General features: G+C 51.3%; 5 protein-coding genes across 5 annotated transcripts; 3 read left to right on the top strand and 2 right to left on the bottom strand.

Moving 5' to 3' along the window:
• Positions 1-271: 271 nt before the first annotated feature.
• BO95DRAFT_460613 (uncharacterized protein) lies at positions 272-1,326 on the top strand (the record flags this gene model as incomplete). Its single annotated transcript, XM_025588748.1, has 2 exons — positions 272-813; positions 1,017-1,326. 2 exons carry the CDS (start codon positions 272-274, stop codon positions 1,324-1,326), a joined length of 852 nt encoding a protein of 283 aa, XP_025445274.1.
• A 126-nt stretch (positions 1,327-1,452) lies between these two features.
• Positions 1,453-2,616, bottom strand: BO95DRAFT_460612 (subtilisin-like protein; the record flags this gene model as incomplete). Its single annotated transcript, XM_025588747.1, has 3 exons — positions 1,453-2,055; positions 2,141-2,477; positions 2,546-2,616. 3 exons carry the CDS (start codon positions 2,614-2,616, stop codon positions 1,453-1,455), a joined length of 1,011 nt encoding a protein of 336 aa, XP_025445273.1.
• Positions 2,617-4,528: 1,912 nt separating this feature from the next.
• On the top strand, positions 4,529-8,241 carry BO95DRAFT_489029 (VIT and vWA domain-containing protein; the record flags this gene model as incomplete). Its single annotated transcript, XM_025590541.1, has 5 exons — positions 4,529-5,301; positions 5,362-5,522; positions 5,553-6,228; positions 6,280-7,036; positions 7,285-8,241. 5 exons carry the CDS (start codon positions 4,529-4,531, stop codon positions 8,209-8,211), a joined length of 3,294 nt encoding a protein of 1,097 aa, XP_025445272.1. The 3' UTR covers positions 8,212-8,241.
• A 4,644-nt stretch (positions 8,242-12,885) lies between these two features.
• On the bottom strand, positions 12,886-15,853 carry BO95DRAFT_439916 (caspase family protein). The gene is made up of 3 exons (XM_025585834.1): positions 13,711-15,853; positions 13,480-13,656; positions 12,886-13,405 (listed from the first exon to the last, which is right to left on the bottom strand). The coding sequence occupies exons 1-3, from the start codon at positions 15,703-15,705 to the stop codon at positions 13,169-13,171; spliced, it is 2,409 nt and encodes an 802-aa protein (XP_025445271.1). The 5' UTR covers positions 15,706-15,853; the 3' UTR covers positions 12,886-13,168.
• A 476-nt stretch (positions 15,854-16,329) lies between these two features.
• Positions 16,330-20,374, top strand: BO95DRAFT_511945 (CHAT domain-containing protein). The gene is made up of 2 exons (XM_025591476.1): positions 16,330-16,896; positions 16,952-20,374. Exons 1-2 carry the CDS (start codon positions 16,357-16,359, stop codon positions 20,330-20,332), a joined length of 3,921 nt encoding a protein of 1,306 aa, XP_025445270.1. The 5' UTR covers positions 16,330-16,356; the 3' UTR covers positions 20,333-20,374.
• The last annotated feature ends 440 nt before the right edge of the window (positions 20,375-20,814 follow it).

Here is a 20,814-nt window from a genome sequence, read left to right as displayed (position 1 = left end):
CGTGATATAGAAAGGTGGGAAAAAAATGAGAAATCCTCCGTATCATAAAGGCTTCCCATACAGGGATACTATACTTATAAGCGCGCGCCACAAGGTCAAACCCCCTCGTGCAGGAGACAGCGCGTAAGTTTGGTCTCTCTGCATACAGAAAGGGCCACCCTTCTTTTTTCTGGTCTCACTTTCCTCTTCAACATTCTTGCTCCCGTCTTTGTGCCTTGTCCCTACCTTGTTTCTTTGATCTGCTATTTTTGCATAGTATCCTACGCCCAAAATGGATAAGGTATGGTTCACCCTCCGCCAAACCGACTACCCCGCACCCCCGGAAGAAGCCCTACTCTCCGGCCACCACTTCGGGGGCAACATGACCGCGTCCAGCCCCGGAAATGCACCTTCGATAACCCTGGGCCACATCATCCCCTCCCTCCAGCACCTTGACAACCCCCTCAACGCACACAACCTCCTCCCTTTCCCGATCCGCATGCAAGTCTATCGCACCACCACCACGAACTTCGTCTGGCAGACCACCGCCCACGACGACAGATCCACTGCGCTTAAGCTGGCGGCGCCGATCGCCGGCGCTGTCACCGGGACCGCTACCCCGGGGCTGAAATTTAATCTCGCATTTAAGCAAACTGTGGCGAGGCATGAAGAGTATGCGCAGTTGGATACGTACATTGTAACGCCGACAAGGGGCTATATCCAGGATTGTTTGGATGCGCTCGAGGAAGAGGAGGAGTTCCGGGGAAAGGTGGTGCATGGGAAAAGGCTTAGGGCGTGGACTTTGTTTATGGTGACTGGATTGAAGATTGCGAGGTGCGCAAGCAGCCACGGAGGAGAAGGAGGGGGAAAGAGGGAGGTGAGTGAGGAGAAGGGCAGAAGTGGGGGTGGGGGACCTGATGTGTAAGTTCCTTGTTTTCTTTCCCTTTTGCCTTTCTCCCTCTCCATCACTGGGTCGTACATGTTTGCTATTCCTGAGCGAGAGGAGATGTTAACACGGGCTCTTTTTTTCTGGGCAGGGACGTTACGGGACTCGCGACCGTGACTGCTACTCTCGACCTTGCCCGCGAGGACACCAGTACGATCAAAGGGGCGCATCAGTCGGACTTCGTGTGGGCGGTGCGATTGGCAAAGATCCATAAGGGGTGGCTTGCGAGAGACTGGTCGCTGGATCCATACACCACGGGGGCTACGTTTGGAGTGGAGAAAGAAGAAGACGAGGATCTGGATGTTGAGAAAGTGCTTATTGGAGAGGGACTGAGTCGCTTTGAGATTGTCACAGGTGACGAGGCTGATGAGGCCCTAGTGGTGGTTTTAGACAATGCGTAGAAACATCATCCTTTTTCTTTTTTAGAAGTTTGTCATCTGCATATATACATCGAGCTCAAATATTACAAAGACGAGTGGTGGAATAGAATACTAGTACTGTCATCTGCTGCAATCTGAAGCTTCAATCTAGTCCGCACTCTCCATAGCACGATGCAGACTCTCTCGCACATACGCGCGGTTCCTCTCGGGCTCGTTATATTTATGTCGTTCCGGCAAGAGCCGTAACGGCGAAACACACTGGAAAGAACCATCTCTCTTGGACATAAACCGGAAGATAGCCGTCATACCAGCGAGGGAGCCCACATCACCCACGCGCTCGATGGTCGTGTTATCCGCATGCCGGCTAAAGTCAATAATCCGAGCCGCCAACCCGGCGGCAATGGCAGTGGCCATGGAGGTTCCGCTCTCGCGTATCGTCGGGTCAGCGGGGTGCACCAGGTCCTCGCCCAAGATGGCAAAATTATCTGCGTGCTCGCGAGGCTCCGGATTAAAGGATGAGGCCTGGTCATCTGGGTTGGTCGAGAATATGCACATGGTTCTGAGGTTGTGGCGGGCTGGGAAGGCGACGCGGCCGCGATTGCCCCAGTTCGACGCGGCGGCGAAGATGAGCACCCCTGCATTGCTGGCTTGATCAATTGCTCTATGAAGTACAGGGGAGTGTTCAGCAAAACCGGCGGAGATGCTGATGATGTCGACTCGGCGCGTGGGGTCGATTGCCCATTCGATAGCCTGGTTGTTGATGAAATCAGAGCGTGAAATCAGAGCCCCAAAAGCTTCGGGCTGCTTGAAGATAGTAAACAAGGAGAAGACGAACCTGAGCCATGAGGCGCGGCCCGTGCTCATGATTGGCGTTGTTCGTGTCAAACACCCTTGCTATGTATAACTCGGCGCCCTCACATGCGTTGGCTAGGAGCCTGGCAGAAATGGTGCCATGCCAGGTGTTATCACACATTGTTGAGCTGCTGCCGACGAAGTCCCTCCATTCGATCACGTTCATCCGGAGGCCAATTGCTGGTTGAAGACCAGTATCGATCACCGCCACCTTGACAGCTCGATAACCCCCCTTTACCTTCTTGGGTGCTTTCATAACACTGATCAAGTCGTCGAGCTCATCGAACCATCTATCCGACATATGCGTGCTTTGACGAATGCTTTCTGACTATCAGCACATTACTTCGAGCAGCTTTCTGCTATCGTGTTTCGAAAGTCTCAAGCTCACCTTTTCACAAAGACGCCACCTGACTCTGCACCCTGTCCTTGAGTATATGGCTGCGGCGGGTCTGGAGGCATTTGGGCTGCGGAGCGGAAACGCAAATCGTCGCCATCAAGCGGCAAAGGAATGGTGGCGAGTGGTTTGTCTTGGGGTGTGGAAGCTTGCAAACTAGACGGATTTGGTATGGGGTCCTGCGTAATTGCAGCAACGTCGCCTGTCGCTGTAAATTCTGGCGCATGTGTTTTATTGTCTCCCAGCAATCCGGCTCGGACTGAGGTTCTATGTCCCACGGCCTCCGTCTGATATAAAACTAGAGTGGAGATCTCGCTAATTTTCTGCATTATCTTGCGAATACATATCGCAAAACGCGTTGCATCTGATGTGAACTGGGTTAGCTATCGAGATTCACGAATTGTGCCGTATGTATTGCTGGACACTGCTGACCTTCCCCTCGATAGAAGCTGAAGCGGACGGACTCGGCCAGCTTTCCGCGGAAGCATACATTGCAAAGCGACACATGAAGTTGGCCCTGAGGGTGACGTTCGGCTAAGACTCGTGTTTCCGGGGCCACTGGAAAAGACGCCAACCGTCAGGTGTTTAGGCACATCTCAGTTGCAGGTATTGAGAGGGCTATCTATCCCACCTGAGCAGATATATTGCGACGGTTCCGAGTGCGAAATGCTCTGAAGGCTTAACCAGATCTCAAAGGATGTGCCTGAGAGAAGCGGCGAGCGTTGTTGCACGGTGGTAACGGCCTCGGGATGACCGTGCCGCAGAAATACCTTCGTCGCTTTTGGTAAGTGTACAGTGTTTTCGGAGCCATTATGATAGGTTGTTGTGAAGGTGTTCACAGGAATAGGTTGGCTGAAAGCAGAGAAAACATTTAGTGGATTGTCTGCTGCGAACATACATTCCAGTATGCTTACGAGAACGATATACAGATGCCAGGACCGATGCCCGGTCGCCATGGCACATTTCCGGCGGCCGTCGCGTTAGCCAACCCAGCCCCGGAAAATGAACCTAAACGAAGCTAATGGTCCATCAACCCGAGGGACATTACCTCCACAAGGGAGGAGGCTGGAGAGTGTCAGATCCACAAAACGTGTTGATGTTTTAGAATTCCTGCCATGACTAACATTCAACTGATGTCGCTGTCAGGCACAGAATGACTCTAGTCTTTGTCTTCACCTTTTGGAGAATTTCCTTCCACGTGCGGGCTGAATTGGTTCTTATCTCCTCGCACAGGTACCCTGAAGTAATTGTAGCTATGATGGTGATTGCACATTAGTTACGGCACTGGCTCTGCAATACCACCCATGGGAAGAAGGCCGACCTCGGTATTGCAGTTCATCGTGGTCATGCTTCTCTGCGCAACAGCAGCTCAGTTGAAGTTGATATGAGATTTGATCAAGCCGAGTGGAGAGGCGCACACGGGAACAAACAAGTGCAGGTTTCGCTTGCGAGTCACGGATCAGCTCTTCCAGTGCAATCTCATGCACAGCAAATGTTGATTCTAGGGCTGCGGCTTCTGATGGAAAGGATTGCTGGGCAAAGCGACCAACTGGTGTTGCGAGGCTGCCAAAGCCCTGTTTAACATCCTCGCAGGCACTGTTTTGACTCATCATGCGGTTGGAAAGAGACCACTGTTTCCTTATTCTTTTGCGACTCGGGAGGGGGGAGGGCAGACTGGTGAAGCGGGCTTGGCCTTCGCATATACGAATCCCTTTTGATTTCAGGTGGCAGTGCGCAAAGCCCCCAGCCGTAAGCGCTTGTGTGCGTCGCAAGTCAATCTCTGCGCGGAGATTGGTGCGATATGATGCTGACCCCTGCAGCTGCATAAACCAAAGCAAACTTGGTTGCCCCGCACCCCCGTCGAAGTCAGTCATTAGGCATAAAAAAATCAGCGGTCAGGCTTAAGAGTGCTATACTCTATACACTTCAACATTTTCGCTTTTGACAGGGAGAATCATATACAGTCTTGAAACCGCAATGAGCCGCCATATCCCCCGACAACGTATCCCTTCAGGAATTGTGTTATCGGCCCCTCTGGACCTGGCATCAGCACCGCGAGACACCTGGCGAGATACAAATGATTCATTACCGGATCAAACACCTAAGACGAGCCATCCTGCCTCTCACGGCAAACGCCACAATGTGCGTCACAGACATGAAAGCGACCACATTAATGGGTCGGGAAGGCCCTTCAGTGATGGCATCCACACATTTGCAGCCTTGTTTAATACTTTCTATGGACATCATGTGCCAGGAAGGGACTTGGATGACAGCTTCTTAATGGGGGCAGACCATCACGAGGCAATGACAACGTTGTGTCTGCCTATGCTGAGCGTCGACATTGAGGTAACGGTGGACGGTACCCTGGCATGCAGCGAGTTGACCCAGACCTTCGGCAATCCGTCCGACACGACAATCCGCGAGGCCAAGCATATTTTTCCACTCTACGAAGGCGCAAGCGTGACAGCATTCGAGTGTACGATCGGCGACCTGCAATGCTTACGAGGGGTAGTCAAGCCCAGGGAGGAGGCAAGACAGGTCTACCACGAGGCGGTACAGAACAAGCGAGAGACAGCAGCATTACTGGAGGAGCAGAGCTCGGAGATCTTTGTGACGTCGCTGGGAAACATTTCGCCTCTGACGGACGTCAAGATCAAGCTGACTTACGTGCATGAATTGAAGGTTGTCTTGATGACCGAGCGCAAATCAGAGGGCATCGCGATCATCATTCCCATCTCCATAGCGCCTCGGTACGGAGTGTCGTTCCCGTCGTAGCCGCTGAGATTGACCGAGCTCAACTTGGTCATCAGAGTTGCTGCCGGTAGCATCACTGACAGTGAAGATTGGACTGCAGAATCACACCATGAGATCGATTATCAAGGGAAAGAACCCATGAAACGTGTATTTCATGTTCCAGACGCTTCCCAGCTTCACTTCGTCGATGAATCGCCATCGGCATCCCAGCAACAGGGTGTGTGAAAATATCATAGTCGCGAGGCAGGCTTAGAGGGCGATCTGGTCCTTGTGCTCCCAGTGCGAACGGGATATCAGGTCCAGTCCCGAGCCCTAATCTCGCCCCCGGACTCCAACGGCTACGCAGCAATGCAAGTCAGCTTTCGCCCTTCTGACCTCTTTGGCACTGCTGTTCGACCGAGAAGCTTCAAAGGCGAGATTATCTTTGTACTGGACTATTCCGGATCCATGCATTTCAGTCGCCATCGACCGCAATCGAAACTCGAGGTTTTGGGCGCGGCTATGTCCTTAGCCTTATGCGGTATCCCGGATACATGTGTCTTCAACGTCCTCAAATTCGGCAGCTCAACGGAGGGGCTTTGGGACCAGTCCAGGCCTCACTCGGCAGAGACAATAGAGCTGGCTCGAGCTTACACCACTTCCCGCCCCGATCTTGGCGGCACTGATTTAGTGCGAGCACTCAAGGCTGCCATGAAACATTTGGGCAGTCAAAAGACGTCTGCCCAAATTATCATTATCACGGATGGAGAGCTGGACCCCATGCCGGTCGCAGAGTACGTCTCATTAATGCGGAAGAAGCTGGGCAACAAAATTCGTTTTTTCGCGCTGGGAATCGGGGACCATGTGTCTCACCGATTGATCGAATGTGTGGCCGAGTTGGGTGGCGGCCTCGGCGATGTAGTGGATGTCGTCGCGCAACCCAAGTGAGAGAACCGCTTGAACCATCTTGTCCGTGCAGCTCTAGAACCCGACAGTTGGAATTGTGAGATTGGCCTGGGCTCGGCGTTTGAGCGGCAGAATCTCGCATCTGTTCCGTGGGGAAAAACTCATCCCTCGTCAACAGGACCCGAGCCCATGGCACCTTACATACAAGCCCCGTTCCCCACCCCGGATCTGCATCCTTTCTCCTATCAGTCTATATACTTTCTTGTTGATCTTCGCGATAAAGCCTTACCCCGTGAAGTTACATTGACATCTATCAACCCCACCGCAAAAAGAAAGACTTGCAAACTAATTGTGCAGAAGGCCAGCATCAACAGGCCCTTTGTTCACCAACTCGCAGCAAAGGCTTGTTTGACAGGGCTGGAGACCTTGGCAAGACAACAACACAGCGATCACGACCTAGTGGGAGCAAATGCAGAGCATCTGGGGCAGATTTACTCGATCATTAGCAGGTGGACAAGCTTCGTTGCTGTATCCCTGAACATTGGAGATGAGGAGTATCCAGAGATATGTGACACGCATCGTACAATATCGGCAAAGTTCGACATTGAAAAGGAAATGCATGATTACGAGATGCGTGACGAAGAACGAGAAACTGAAGAGTGTAGACGATATTTACGGCGTCACAACAGCCGGTACTCTCACAACCATAGTCCTTCTTCGGAAACCTCATACCAAGATGTATGTTCCTGCTGTGATGAATTCGATGGTGGGAGTTCTCAGCCGGACCCATACCGACACGTAAAGGTACCCTTGATTTTTCGAGACAGAGATAACACCGTCGCTTTGGTAAGCAGCAGCACCGACAGGATACCCCAACCTCTAATGATACATCGCGCTCCTCGGACAAGATCGCGGTCGAAAAATCGTACAGAGCCACCAGAACTTGTCGCTATCTCTGAGATTCCGACAGCGACCATGGGAAGGTTAAGCCGCAAGGAATATGAGAGGATAATCCTCCTGATGAGAGACGTCCAATAAGTCCCCATGCGCTGGACCTAGGTATGCGGTTGCGAACGAACAACTCAACCTACAAGCCCTCAAGCGGCGAACATGGTATTGAAAGATGCGCCGACGAATTAGACCGCGACCTAGACGAGAAAGGTAAAGAGTCTATCTCTTCTGACGAGAGCATCCAAAGCGCCGCATTGCACAAGACGCCGAAGAATGATCTATCTGTGCCCATAGTGACTCCACATATGTCAGCACGGAGAGAAGCAATGGAATTTGCCAGATTCACAGATTTCTGGAGCAACTCGGATACCGAAAGCGAACTAGACTTGAACCGTGCTGCTAGCCCTGTGTCTTTCGTGCATACAAACAAGAACCAGAAATCCCTGACCTGGCAAGACGCCGTGAGAGACCAGATGCCAAACGGGACATTCCGCCTTCTTGACACGATGAGGCGGGAACTTGAGCTACACTATTGTCCCGCCACTACAGCCAAGGTTGGAGAAATGATCCTCAAGCATCTGAACGGTGGAAGTCTTGCAGAAGACCTGCTGCATGACTGTACAGATACGATAACAATGATACAATACTTCCGTACGCACATGGTTCATGAGGAGGACACATGGGGCCTGATGATGTCTCGCGCCGAGAGTGCACTGTTAGCCACTCTGGGTAGGTCGGATGAGGATGAAGATTGGTTGGAGCCTATATATGATGTGTTAAGACTCTCCATCATGCATCAGCATTTCGTAGGGTTCCAGCGCAGTCGAAACATGGATACAGCAGACAAGCCGGCAGACGAAAACGATAAGGCCGTCAGATGTCCTGTTTATGAGGAGCCATTTGGTGTGGCGGGTGGCGTTCGGCGCTTTTTTTGTCCTTATGAAGAGGAGGTTGATGACAGCGGGCTTTGTACAGGGTTTGTATGGGATAGCTGGCTTGCTTACTGGGATCATCAGGTGCAAACGGGGCATGTTTTGTGCTCCAAGCTCGGGGTTTTTTCGAATGTTTAGTGCGTCATCTTCCAAGAAAGATCGGCCGCTAACGTTGCTCTAAGCTCCTATATCTTTGACATGATTATAGGCTGATGAGGTAAAGAATTTTGATGTTATTTATTGAGGTTGCTCTGTTCGGAGTGTGGAATTCGAGATGTCTCAGAGCGCTGGGTGACCTGAATATTGGTCCCATTCTTCGATCAAAACATCTTGACACTCTGTTTAACCCCTGACACCTCTTTTTTGGCACTTCATACAGCAAAAAAAGTCTTTCTGGGTTGAATATACATAGTTCGAAAACAGGCTTCCCTCACGACAAAATGTGCCCAAAGATTCTGCTCATTACCATCAGAAAGTTGCCCCTGGCTGATCGCACGGCTATATTTCTTCGCCAGTCTGCAGGAGTATCCCCTAGCATAGAGCTCCCTCGGTTTGAAGGAATACTCTGTAATGCTCAAGTTCGTCGCTCGAAAATTGCCAGATGTTGCGGGAGCCGACTGCATCTTGGATCTAATTCATTTCATCAGATCAACTTGAGCGATGTGCATGTAAGTCATAGACTACCTCGTCGAAAGAATGATTTTCGGCCTGAAAAAAATGGTAATAGCATGCCCAGGTACTGATGTAACCTTCATGCCGCAATTGGAGGTTATGTTTTGACATAAAGTCCTCTGGAGTCAACGCTTTCCCATCGAACCAGTACAATTCCTTGTCGGAACACTGCACAATAGACGATTTCCCCATAGGATTTTTCAGGCCACTGCGGGTGAAGAACATGGTGACAGAAGAGAGACTTCGTCTTTAGTTTATCTTTTGGGACGGGATGAAAGGGCAGCGATTACTGGCGTTGCAGTAGGTTATAACTCTGACAAGCTGGAACGAAATTCATTGATTTGTTCTAGAGAGCATGTTCGGTATTTGTAGCTTCGGACCGAGGAGACGGCTGGAATGAACCGCGAGAATGGCGCAGTTGTGGCTCGTCTCCACCTTTTTATTTTTATTCTTATTTTCACTTTCCCAACGGGCCGCTTCAGCTTAGTGTTCGGATCGCGTAGAGTTTCCCCCCACTTCAGCTCCCCCACGCAGGAGGCTGTGAGACTGCCGGGAGAGATCACTCATCGGCGGGTATCCAGCTCCGTTTAGCTATCTGCCCATCTCCAGCCCACCAATATCAACATAGCTTGGAGCCTTCGGAACATAAGGATAGGGCGCTAGCAATTGTTTATCACTGGTCTAAGTTATCTCGGCTGCTTTTGCTGTTGAGTGGGATATAAAGCTCCTTGGTGATTGCTTGTGATAAGTTGAGATGTGCCCGGCAGATTTAAAAATATATATCAGGTCTTCTGGTATACCACCAGTTTCTAGATGTTCTTTGGCCATTAGGTAATGCCTCAAATATTCCCAATTGAGTTTGTTCTATATTGATCTGTTTCAGGAGGTTTCCAGGGGCCTGAGATAATGGTAAACCACCCAAGATCAGTAGTAGAATATATCCAGTAGAGCCTTGAACCTCAAAGTTCGCAGCTTTCCCGCCAGTAGCAACTTAAATTATAACTGTCGCTGTTGATGGAGATATATATTTTATAATCCCTACGATGTTCGAACCTTTCTACATCCTTGAGCCACTCTCCTCGTCATCGTACCTAATCTTCTGGGCCAAGGCTTAAAATCATGACTCATTATTCGGATTCTAAAATGTAGCACTATCATACACGACCCCGGCTGAGTGACCGCAGACTGATCACCGTCTCAAGATCTTCATACCGCAGCTCTCACTCCTGGTCTCGCGCCAGCAGATGGGCTGTTTTGAGGATATTCTTGATCTGCCGCCCATTGAGCTTGATCTCTGCTAAGCTGTCAAAATGTGTCTCCATGAATCCCGTACTCTGATTCAGGAACTGCACCCAGATCTGTCAGCGGGAGACGGAGTCCAAGTCCGGATACTGCAGAGAGATGTGGGTTCGCGAGTCAAAGGCAGGATCGATGTTTCCAGCCCGGTTGCTTGTGAGGAAGAGGAGGCCTTGTGAGAATATCAATCAACAGTTGTCAAGGGCGTAGCCAGAGAGCGGCGCGCCAGTGGTAGGGAAAGGGCATTGGTTGGATTTGCGTACCTCATAATATTCGAGCTTTCGCAGGAAGATTGATACCAGCTCATTCCGTGCGAGGTCTGAGGTCGTTCGCGCTTCCAGGAACACATCGGCCTCGTCAATGAGAAGTACCGCTCCCCACCGGGGAAAGATCTCCAGAAGATGTAGCAGGTAGGTCCGTGGTCGTCATCTTTATTTGCTAGGGTTGAATTCGAAGCTACCACACATTCACGGGGGAGGAAGTTTGCAGACAGATCTCTTCCTCTTATGTAGAAATCACAGAAGCTCGCCTCCGCTGGGTGACCCATCGTTTGACACATGTTTGACACAAATTACTCCGGTGCCAGGCTTTCAACCATCTTTGCAGGGGCTCTTTGTCCCACACCATTTTTTTCTGCGTGTCAATTCAGCCTCGATGAGCTGCTTTTTGGATGTCGGGGCGGCCCATCTCAAAACTACTATTAACTAAGCATTTCCCATTTGGGAATGTGGGTTTGAGATCCACGACGCTAGTGGGAGCAATTGAGAGAGGCTGAGCAAATGTTTGATGGCTGTGGCTGAGACAAAATCTGACTATGTGCGCACCAGACGGAAAATTGAGAATGCCTCCCTGTCCTTCGTGTCCGTTTTCATTTCATAGACAATGCTCAGTGAAAAGCAAAATGGCGAGAAGGAGTCCCCTCCTGATTGACTCGCTTGCTCAGGGGCCCTGGCAGTACATCGGATATGGGGCAAGTAATACGTGGTGGATTTTGGTAAGTTGCAACCTTGAAGTTAGGTATCAAGGTAGTACGTAGCTGAGTCACTCATACAGACACAGCATTCGTCTGTCCCCATGTGATCCTCAGCTCAAGATGGTCATCGATTGGCAAGCTCAATCCTATCGAACTCACTCCCAACCATAGACCAAGCCTCCTGTCGCTGCGCCACAAACTCGGCTAGAAAGTGGATTCGTGGCGTTACGCCCGACTGCACTAAGCGAGACTGTTGAGTTGTGGGTGCTGTGCTGTATTTTGGCACACTGTGACTCATTTTGTCCATTTAGAACCACCGGTAATTCGGATCGGTGCCTAGACACAGACAGGGGTTTTTCTCTAATCGAGGGAAACGACTGACGCGGTTGAAAGACTGATGATAGCAGCTGTGGCCCAGTGTCGTTGTGCTCTTATGCTTTTATCTATTTTGACTAATTTGAAGTTCAAACAGCTATGTGTACGTACCGGTTTCAAAGGAAAAGGCGGGTGGAGGAAATTGAAAAGGAAAAGAAAGACGATGAACAAAGAAAAAAGCCCGTGGAATAGACAGGTTGCTCTCTAATGCCTTACTCTGTCCTGCTGTTTGATCTAATCTACTCAGAATTTCAATGGCAACGGCAGGTTAAACTTGCATTGTAGCTTCGAATGCCAGTCTTGAGACCCACCTTTACCACCTATACCAACGCGATCTGAGTACTTAATCTTCTGTTTGGCAAGTATGCCACACATAGAAGTGCTTTCAATTCCAGTTAGACTCCTGCAATTTGCAAACCACGAGCGAGACCAACTTGTCTAGCCCTATCGGAAGTCCACGTACTAGAACAACGTGACCTACATCGCTCTGCATGGAACGGAAGAGTGGCAGTAAGTGGCTGAGATTACGCATCAAAAATAACTTAAGTCCACCACAGGATCAAAATACTTCCGCCAATTCTAATTCATACATCAGCCAGAAGAAGTCAAAGACTCTAACTCAAGACGTCCACGTGGAGCCCACCCTCTTTGAAATCTGCAAGCAGCAGACCAATCGTGTCTCTGGAGTAACGAAAGAGAGCGTACTAGGTACCTATCTAATACCTAGATACCGTAAAGAATATCATACAGCACGGACAATACATACTAACGGTCAGCTGGGCCGGGGCTTCAGCCAGCCACCCGAGTACACCCTGCCACCCCCATGCCAAACGGCATCCAGACGGATTTCAGGACTTCCTTGGGTGCAGAAAATGTGGAAGGCGTTGTTAAATGGCTAGCTGAGGTGGCGTGTTGGGCGGCAGTTGAAGACCATTGATCTCGCTCTATTAGAACGACGTGCGTTAGACCATCGCAGAATCTTCACATGATACCAGCCGATGTCAGAAAGTAGCTCAAGGTATAATGAAATACACGATTCACTTGCAGGCTTCATGGGGTACATTGCACCGGGCAGATAACTGTCGAGCATTAAGCATTGATGAAGGGGATCTCTCCTTTTTATCAGTATGTCCAATGTTCTACATTCAACAGACAACTGTTTTCTCAGTGCGTGGCGACTGTACCGGCCCCTGTACTCTGATCAAGAGAGAACGATCTTTTTCTAGCGGCCGAGGTTGATAGTTGTTGGATGAATGGATTGAATGCTAATTCTGCCCGGACAAACAAATGTCTTGTACGAGTCGCAGGCAGGTAACAGGGTCACAATCTTCAAGGGTATTAAGTGGACCGGATAGCATAATTCTCGGAATCCTTCACCATAGTTCCTTTAGGTGTTGTAGCAGTTATCCTTGGCATTCAGGTGGTATCAATATAACCCGGATGGATGTAAAGCTATGATAGGACATACATTCGTTCCACGAAAGGTCAACAGAATCAGCATCAATTCATCCGTAAGCACTAAGTGGGTTTGTCCAAGTGTGGGAACACTTTTCTATTAGATATACAGCAAGCGTTGATTTCTCACTTCGGCCGCGTTTAGATAATTCCTCCCAAATAACCTGGGATCCACCATCTTCACGTCCCCCGGCAACAAGCATAGGAACCTTTTAGGCTCGGATCCTTCTATGCCTTCTTTGATGACAATTAGCACTACTAGTTGTATGGACCACTAAGATTGCCAACCGACACTGGAGCGATTATCATGACACACAATGTTTCCTACTGCGTCGAGTACTCTCTAACGTGCAGGTCCGGCTCATTCCGGAAGTAAGCTGTCGCCCCAATCGGGATGCGATCGTTTTCGATATACAACGTTGGTGTCGTCGCACCCACCAACACGGTGATGACTCCAAACCCATCCCGGCGGGTCCAGAGCGGAAACACGGCTGTGGGGGGTTTCTGCTGACCCGGGGCTGCGGCGGGCAGCGTCTTCCGAGTTGCGGGGGGCGTGAATGTCTTCATGGATGGGATGATCAATGAGAACCGGCATACTCGATCCAAAGGTGAACAATCAGAGAATAAAGACTTACCACGGTGGAGATGTCAATGCCAACGCCTGTGGTAGAGGCGTTCAAGCCGGCCTCGGTCCATAGACGCGATGGCCGGTATGGAGAGACCACCACGGTGATGGGTTCGGTGTGCTCATTGATCACCCATACGCAAGCGGGAACTCCTCTGATAGACCGAAGAGCTTGGCCGAAGATGCTCTGGCGGACTCTCTGTTAGACTACGCCAGTGCAAGTGAGCGGAGGCAAACTCACCTTTGACTCCGAATGGAGATGTGGCGGCAGAGCTGGGAGTTCTTGTTCATCACTAAGCATTGACGGTCTGCCATTGAGAGAGGTATGGCTTGTACTGTGAGCTGATTGATGCTGAACCTCCTGAGAGGTAGTGCGGAGAGATGGTGATCCATTCTGTGCAAGCACAGTCAGCGGGAAGTGAATAATATCGTAAACAGTTTGGCTGGGCTCGTCGTCCTCCATCAGATCTCTCTGCTCGCCTCGACACAGCCTATATATGATGCGTTCGAAGCTTGAGGTAGCAGTCCGTTGAGGGCCGCGTTGAGTATCAGTGATCGGCCGCAGGTCAACTGGAGTGCTGGTGATGAAAAAGAGCAGGTGCTCATCGATAGGAGAAGCTCGAGGTACGTCAGCCGGCCAGGAGATCTGTAGACCTTCCAGAACACCAAATAGTGTTTTGCGAATCCAATGACAACGTCCAGGAGGAAGCTCAATTCCGAACAGACTGGATCGAGATATCAAGGATATCTTTCCTTGGGCATTGATGTGGAGTACGGTGATATAGGTCTTAGTCATGCCGTGATTCCGAAGAGCTATGTAGATCCTCTGGCCTTCGTATAGCTCATCGCACCCTGCTCCGGCAAATCTTCTTGTAGGCTGATGATTCTCAACCAGCCCGACTTTGACGTCTACTTGATGATCCAGCAGGTCACCAGGGCTATCGTTGCGCAGACCCAGGAGACGCTGAGCACAGGCGAAACGATCAGCCTCTGCTACAACTGCCTGGTAGGCACAGTCCATCTGTGCGGGATTCTCGGAATTGAGGTATCGAGTTGTAAGAGATATCCCTTGCTTGGACTCAATACCGATAAAGCTATCCCTGCGATAAATCGATACCAGAGGTGTGCCTGGTTCGTTCTCGCCGGCAAGCCGGAGGAAGCGTGACTTCTGAACCTTGTCACTAAGTGACTCCAACAGAGAGGGTGGTACTGAAATCGGCCACCGATGTTGCGCACTCTTTTGCAAAAAAGCTAGAGCGCCCTCCCGCGGAACCTCTTGCGTTGGAGTCGTACTTGGATAGTGCAATCGCACCAAAGCTTGAAAGGCTTGAACGTTGATAACCTCACACACAGCTATTTGCTGTTCCTTCTTCAACCGCTCCGAATTCAGGCGCGTCACGGCATACACATCACCTTCTGATACATGAGCGACAAAACCAGCTTGAAGCACAGGTAGCCCATTCTCAATCCTCAGGTGAATGATTTCTGAGTTGACCTGGTCAAGCAAAAAGTGGATGCGGGTATGTGGACCCTCCACCCGCGGATGCTGGGTCGGAAACTGTGCCTGGACCAGTTCCTGGACTCGTAAGATGCTCGTTCGCCAAGACAGTTGATGATCATGTGCCTCGTTTAGAACTTGAGCAAGCGCCGAGGTAAAAGAGCCCATCCACCTTCCATCCTCTCCTCGAACCTCCCAGGCTGTTTCGGAAGGAGCAGCTGCGACTATACGGACCGCATCCGGGTTGTCATCCCCTATGCTGGTGGGTTCTCCCATCTCCTCCGTAGCACGCTCGACATAGTGCGTCAGGAAGTCGACAACATCCTCATAGCGTACGGAAGGCACCTGCTTGGGCCTTGCTGCGTCCCCATACCCGGGTGCTCGAACCATTCGCCCCGAGAAACAGCAGTCGAGAATGACGGTCACGTTCCGGGTGCGCGCGGTGGTCGCACGGAGTAGTTGCGACAGTTCCACGTCAAGGATTCCATTAAAACCACTTGAATTGACATCGTCGAAGTCCACGGGGACGAGAAACTGGTAACGCCACTCCCTTGCATCTTCAGTGCTGGGTGCCGATTCCACGAGACCCCCATGTCCCGAGTAGTAAATGGCAACGGAGTCCCCATCCCCCGTCTCCGAGATGAGCTGCTTCCATGCCTCTAGAATGCCGGTACGGGTGGCCTGGGCACCGTGACAATGAGCGACCTGGAAGCCATACTTGGCTAGCACCAACTGCATGCAGTCTCCGTCATTTTGAGTGCCTCGAAGGTCTCCCCAGGGGCTGGTAATAATCAGGGCTCTCCTTGTCGGGTTCATCATCGGCCAGGAGAGATTCAAGGATTGTAGATAGTTTCCAATTCGAATGGTGCGGACTTAGAGCTCAGATTATGCGCGGGTGAGTTGGGAATATGTTGAGAGGGAGTCGAGGCTGCGCGGTGTGATTTCGTGCTGTGACTGACCAGCAGTTGCGATGTCATCATCAGTGGCTGAGATCCCTGCTTCTGGTGCCCCAAAAATAAAGAAAAGCAAACATGCGTACACAGACTGATTGGTCAATATCGTGTGCTATCTGGCACTTAGGGTGGCTAGTAAGACACTAGCCGGGCGGCTATGCTGACGGCTTCATGCACCAGACGTGCAATTTTGACAGAAACCTGCTAGTGGTTGAGCCTCGTGACAAGTTGCAGATGATTCTGACAGGCTCAGCCACACTAGAGATAGACTATCGGCATTTTCGTGTGCAGGTAGTGATTTAGATGAACATAAGCAAGTGAAGAGTGAGAAGGCAAGTCACGTCACGTGGTAGCCTCATTAAAGGGCCGGCCGAAGTCTTTTGCAGACTTTCTAGCAACCCTACATTCAGCTTAATAGTATTCGTGACTTCTAAAAATGAGTCTTTCATCCGATCTCGCAAATCTTCAGATCAGCGGCACTAAAAAGCAGCTGTCTGTTGTGCCACCCTGGCACCGATATCATACTTCTGACCAGAGTTGCACTATGCTTTACCTTGTCTCCTCTCCACTGCCAAGCAACGTCACTACCGTTCTGTTTGATATCACAACTCGCAATCAAGGATGGTGCCTCAACCCTCAAGATGGCCTTTGGTCCTGGTTCGAGGTCTCCATACTGGGCTCGTGGCAGGAGAATGCAATGCCTGACCTGGGTCATTTGATGAATCCGCCGTATATCCAGCCATGTCCGGACGACTTTGGCGAGCTCCTGCAAGAACAAGGACTATACTTTAAGGAAATACCCTCTGGGATTGCTGCCTCAAGCTCGAGAATTAGCATGGAGCTATTCAGAACCAGCATGAGTCGCAGTTGGATCGAACAGGTGCTCATTTACCAAAAGGACGGCAGTGAGAGGGGGGAATCTTTTGCTTCGCTGCTGGAGGAAGGCGATCGGCTGGTTATCTGGGCGCGAACAAAGGCATGATGTCAATTATGGGGTTAGAGTATCGAGCATAGTGCTGATCTGCTGCTAGTTCCCTGGATGGGTCAATTATGTCAACCAGGCTAGCATCATGATATCAACCGCTGTAAGTCCCAGTGTCAAAGATGCAGTTGAAGGCGGCGCAAGTGTGCTAGGCAGCGCGCAGTCGGCCCGTCTGCCACAACTTGTGGAGAGAGATTCGCTACTTCCCTCGAACGATGTGGAGGAGTTGACTACGAGGACAGATAACATTGCGAACATCGACTGGCAAAAAGTCATAAACGACATAGTCAATGTCCTATGTGGCGAGCCTCTCGCAAGGCGCAGTACTCGGGGTTATAGCACCCCAGGCAGAGCGGTATCCACCCTTCCCGACATAGAGAAGGATTCCGTAGAAAGAGATAATACTTCTTCTAACCAGATTCCGACGCGAAATGAACCAGACAAGGACGGCGACAAGGACGGCATGATCGCCGAGGAACAAGAAAATGAACAGATATCTCGATTAGAGGCTGCCTTGGCACATATGTCTCCATATGATTCTCACAAACCTGATGTGCTTTCAAGTATTGGTTTCGGTTACATGTTCCGCTACAGGAGGAATTCGAAAAAGGAGGACATCGAGAAATCACTCCATTTTCATCGCCTAGCAATGGAGATGGAAACTGAAAATCGGGTTTATCGAGCACGTCTTGTGTTAGCCCTGCTCGACCGATGGAGGGGTTTCCATGATCGCGCGGATCTCGATCTAGCCATCATCGAGCTTGAAAAGGTAGTTCCCCTTCCTCTGAGTTTCTCTCAGCGTCAAGGGTACTTGCAAAGTTTCGCCAATGCATACCTATCACATTATCGAGAGACAGGCAGTGAGGGTGACCTCAAGAAATTGTGCGAGCTATATAAGGAACTTCAATCTACCTTTCCTGCCGGTTCCGTGGAGAGAGCCATCTACGGAGGTCAGCGGATGGAGTATGATGAGACGAGCAGCAGTGAGGAGCGCGATATGGTACTGAGACAGATGGAAGATGCTCTCAGCCCCACCCCAGCTCACCCTCGAAGATATCAAACCTTGCTCAAACTCTTGTCTAAGCAGTACTACGCGCGATGGGAGCGAACGGGAGATACCAAAGATCTCGAATTGGCGCTTGCTAGGGCAAAAGACCATGTGTCGACATTACCTGCCAACGACGTTAGCGAGTGGTCTGCGGAGGCGTATGAGCATCTAGGTCACATGCATAGAAAGAGGGGGCTAAGAAGTACGAATACTGCGGAGCTGGTGGCTGCTTGCGACCAGATGGAAAAGGCGTTGCGTGCAGCTCCGCCCAACAGCCTAGTTCGCGATCGGGTCGTCGTCATGAAGGCTGAATTTCTGGCCATGTTGCCACTCGAGCCCCATCAAAGAGAAGCTTTGCTGAGGACTGCCGCCGAGAAATGTGACGCCCTACGCAGAACTTGGTTTGAGCGCTTCAGCAATCCTGCAAAGAGGAGCCTTCTCGATTTTATCACTTGGCACTACTGGAATTTATATCAGTTCACCAATCACCCCGCCGATCTTGAGCATGCCCTTAGGTCACTGGAGGGGAGTTCACAGACTGACAGTCTTCGGGCAGGCGGGAGTAGAGATATGCTTTGCTGGAGTGGGGAGATGTGGCTGGCAAAGCCCTCCGAGACCCGGGTCAGTGATGGTACGGCTACCGGCAGGGGTATGCGCTATCTCATACAAAGCGCTGCCTCGGACAGATCCCTACCGAGCGAGCGTGTGTTAAGCGCTGTGAGAATTGTTTATAATGCCAACCACTGGGGAAACTGGGAACTGGCCTTGGAAACCGCAGAACGGATCTTCCCATTGCTGCCTCTGATCACCGGCCGTGAACTGAGCAATGAAGACAAAATCTACACCTTGCAAGGAATCTCCACTTTCGCCAGCGAAGTCTCTGCTGCAATCCTAATGTTGAAACCACCCATGGAGGCGCTGCTGAAACTGGAGGTCGGTCGAGGGATCGTGATGGGAGATCTGTTTAACAGTCAGGGCGATCTTTCAGATCTACAGCAAGCGCATCCAGACCTAGCTCAGCAATACGACATGCTGCGTCACCAGGCCTTCGACAGCCTGAAGCGCGACGCATGGGAGACGCGGCAGACTCGGCTACTGAATGAGCGCCGCAGCGTTTTCCAGGAGCTGCAGCAGTGTGAGCGACGGATTCGAACGAAAACCGGCTTCGAAGGATTTCTCCAGCCCATGAACATCCGTCAGCTAGTCGACTGTGCCCGCGAGGGCCCGATCATCGTCGTCAATATCACGTGCACCAATGCCGATGCCATATTTGTCCTCTCGCCGAGCATAGTCGGCCATCACAGACTGGATACCATGATTACTCGGGCGGTGGACAAGTTCCGCGAACGCCTCATGAGACGCGAAATGGCTGGGTTGCATGGCGATTCCTGGTCCTGCGAAAAAGGCTCCAGTGCAAGGGACCTGGAGAGCGACTTACCCCCGGAGGCATATGACAATGATCTCCTCTCCTGGCTGTGGTATACATGCGTGAAGCCTATTCTGAGCTCTCTGGCCTCTGATGGGCATATCTCTACCGGAGAAGAGAAGAGTCGGGTCTGGTGGATTGGCACCGGGGCTGCCGGTGGGCTGCCTTTCCATGCCGCCGGAGACTATAGCCAGGGTCCGGGACTCGACGGCGAGAGCTGTCTCGACCACGTAATTTCCTCGTACACGCCGACCATCAAGGCCCTCCATGCCGTGCGTGCCAAGGCGACGGCGCAACAGTCATCACGCCGGACGACGATGGAGAGACCCTCTCTACTTGTCGCCACCATGCCGGAGACTCCCGGCCATGGTGCGCTGCACGGGGTTCGCCACGAAGCCCAGGGTATTATCGACGCTGTGGGTAGAGCTATGGACGTCAAGCAACTGATTAGTCCCTTCACCGACGAGGTCCTTTCTCAGCTGCAGGAATCAGAGCTTGTGCACTTCGCCTGCCACGGGTACTCCGACCCTGGCGATCCGGCCGACAGCCATCTGCTTCTGCAAAGGCAAAGTGAGTCTGGTCTGGTTGTCGACAAGCTCACTGTCTCCAAGCTTCTGGACACGCACGCGATGTCACGGGCGTGGATTGCCTATCTGTCCGCCTGCTCCACGGCCGAGATCCGCGACAGAAGGCTGCTGGACGAGGGGCTGCACATTACCAGTGGTTTCCTGATCGCGGGCTTTTCGCATGTCATTGGGTCTCTGTGGCCGGCAGAGGACGAGGTTTGTGTGCACATGGCCACATACTTCTACGAGGCGCTGATTACGCGACGTGCCACGGCCACTGATCCAAACCGCGCGGTGGCGGAGGCGGTTCGCGATGCGACACTGCGGATTAGAAGCCAGTACTGGCAGAATCCATTGGCTTGGGCTTTGTATACTCATGTGGGAGCTTAGTGGTTTATCAAGGGGGTGTCGCATTTCAAATGACAAATGGACCCTGCGCATCCACGGTCCATCTTTTCGAGTGTCCTCATTGAGATAGGCCGTACATAATCAATTGGATGAATAGTCTTGCGTAAGTCAGTTGACTAGCACATACGACCACAGGGTGTGGAAAACAGGGCTTCCCGTCCGCTCAGCCGTACTTAAGCCACACGCCGGGAGGTTAGTAGTTGGGTGGGTGACCACCAGCGAATCCCTTCTGTTGTATGTTTTTGCTTTAATTTTATATTTTCAAAAACAGTCATGGATAATTGGATATCAATCCACTCTAGACACATGCAATACGCGCCGTGGCTTGTTGGGGACGCTATGGCTGGTGTCCTCAGGTCCGGGCTAGGCTCAGCCTTGTCGGTTTGACAGCCTCATTTGCACGTCCTTCGAAGCAAATTTGAAAGCACGGAAGGAAACCTGAGGTGCATAGCCCCCTTCCCTCG

The sequence above is a fragment of the Aspergillus brunneoviolaceus genome, assembly GCF_003184695.1.
Source record: "Aspergillus brunneoviolaceus CBS 621.78 unplaced genomic scaffold BO95scaffold_12, whole genome shotgun sequence".
Taxonomy (NCBI): Eukaryota; Fungi; Ascomycota; class Eurotiomycetes; order Eurotiales; family Aspergillaceae; genus Aspergillus; species Aspergillus brunneoviolaceus.
Note: the sequence above shows the minus strand (reverse complement) of the source record. Positions and strands in the feature narration are given on the sequence as shown.

Bases quoted from the DNA above. Each gene is read 5' to 3' on its own strand.
- BO95DRAFT_511945 (XM_025591476.1), top strand. From the start codon at position 16,357: ATGAGTCTTTCATCCGATCTCGCAAATCTTCAGATCAGCGGCACTAAA. The intron at 16,897-16,951 runs GCATGATGTCAA...ATCTGCTGCTAG, and splicing joins TTATCTGGGCGCGAACAAAG to TTCCCTGGATGGGTCAATTA.
- BO95DRAFT_439916 (XM_025585834.1), bottom strand. From the start codon at position 15,705: ATGCAGTTGGTGCTAGCCAAGTATGGCTTCCAGGTCGCTCATTGTCAC. The intron at 13,657-13,710 runs GTGAGTTTGCCT...AGAGTCCGCCAG, and splicing joins ATCTCCATTCGGAGTCAAAG to AGCATCTTCGGCCAAGCTCT. The intron at 13,406-13,479 runs GTAAGTCTTTAT...CCATCCATGAAG, and splicing joins GCATTGACATCTCCACCGTG to ACATTCACGCCCCCCGCAAC.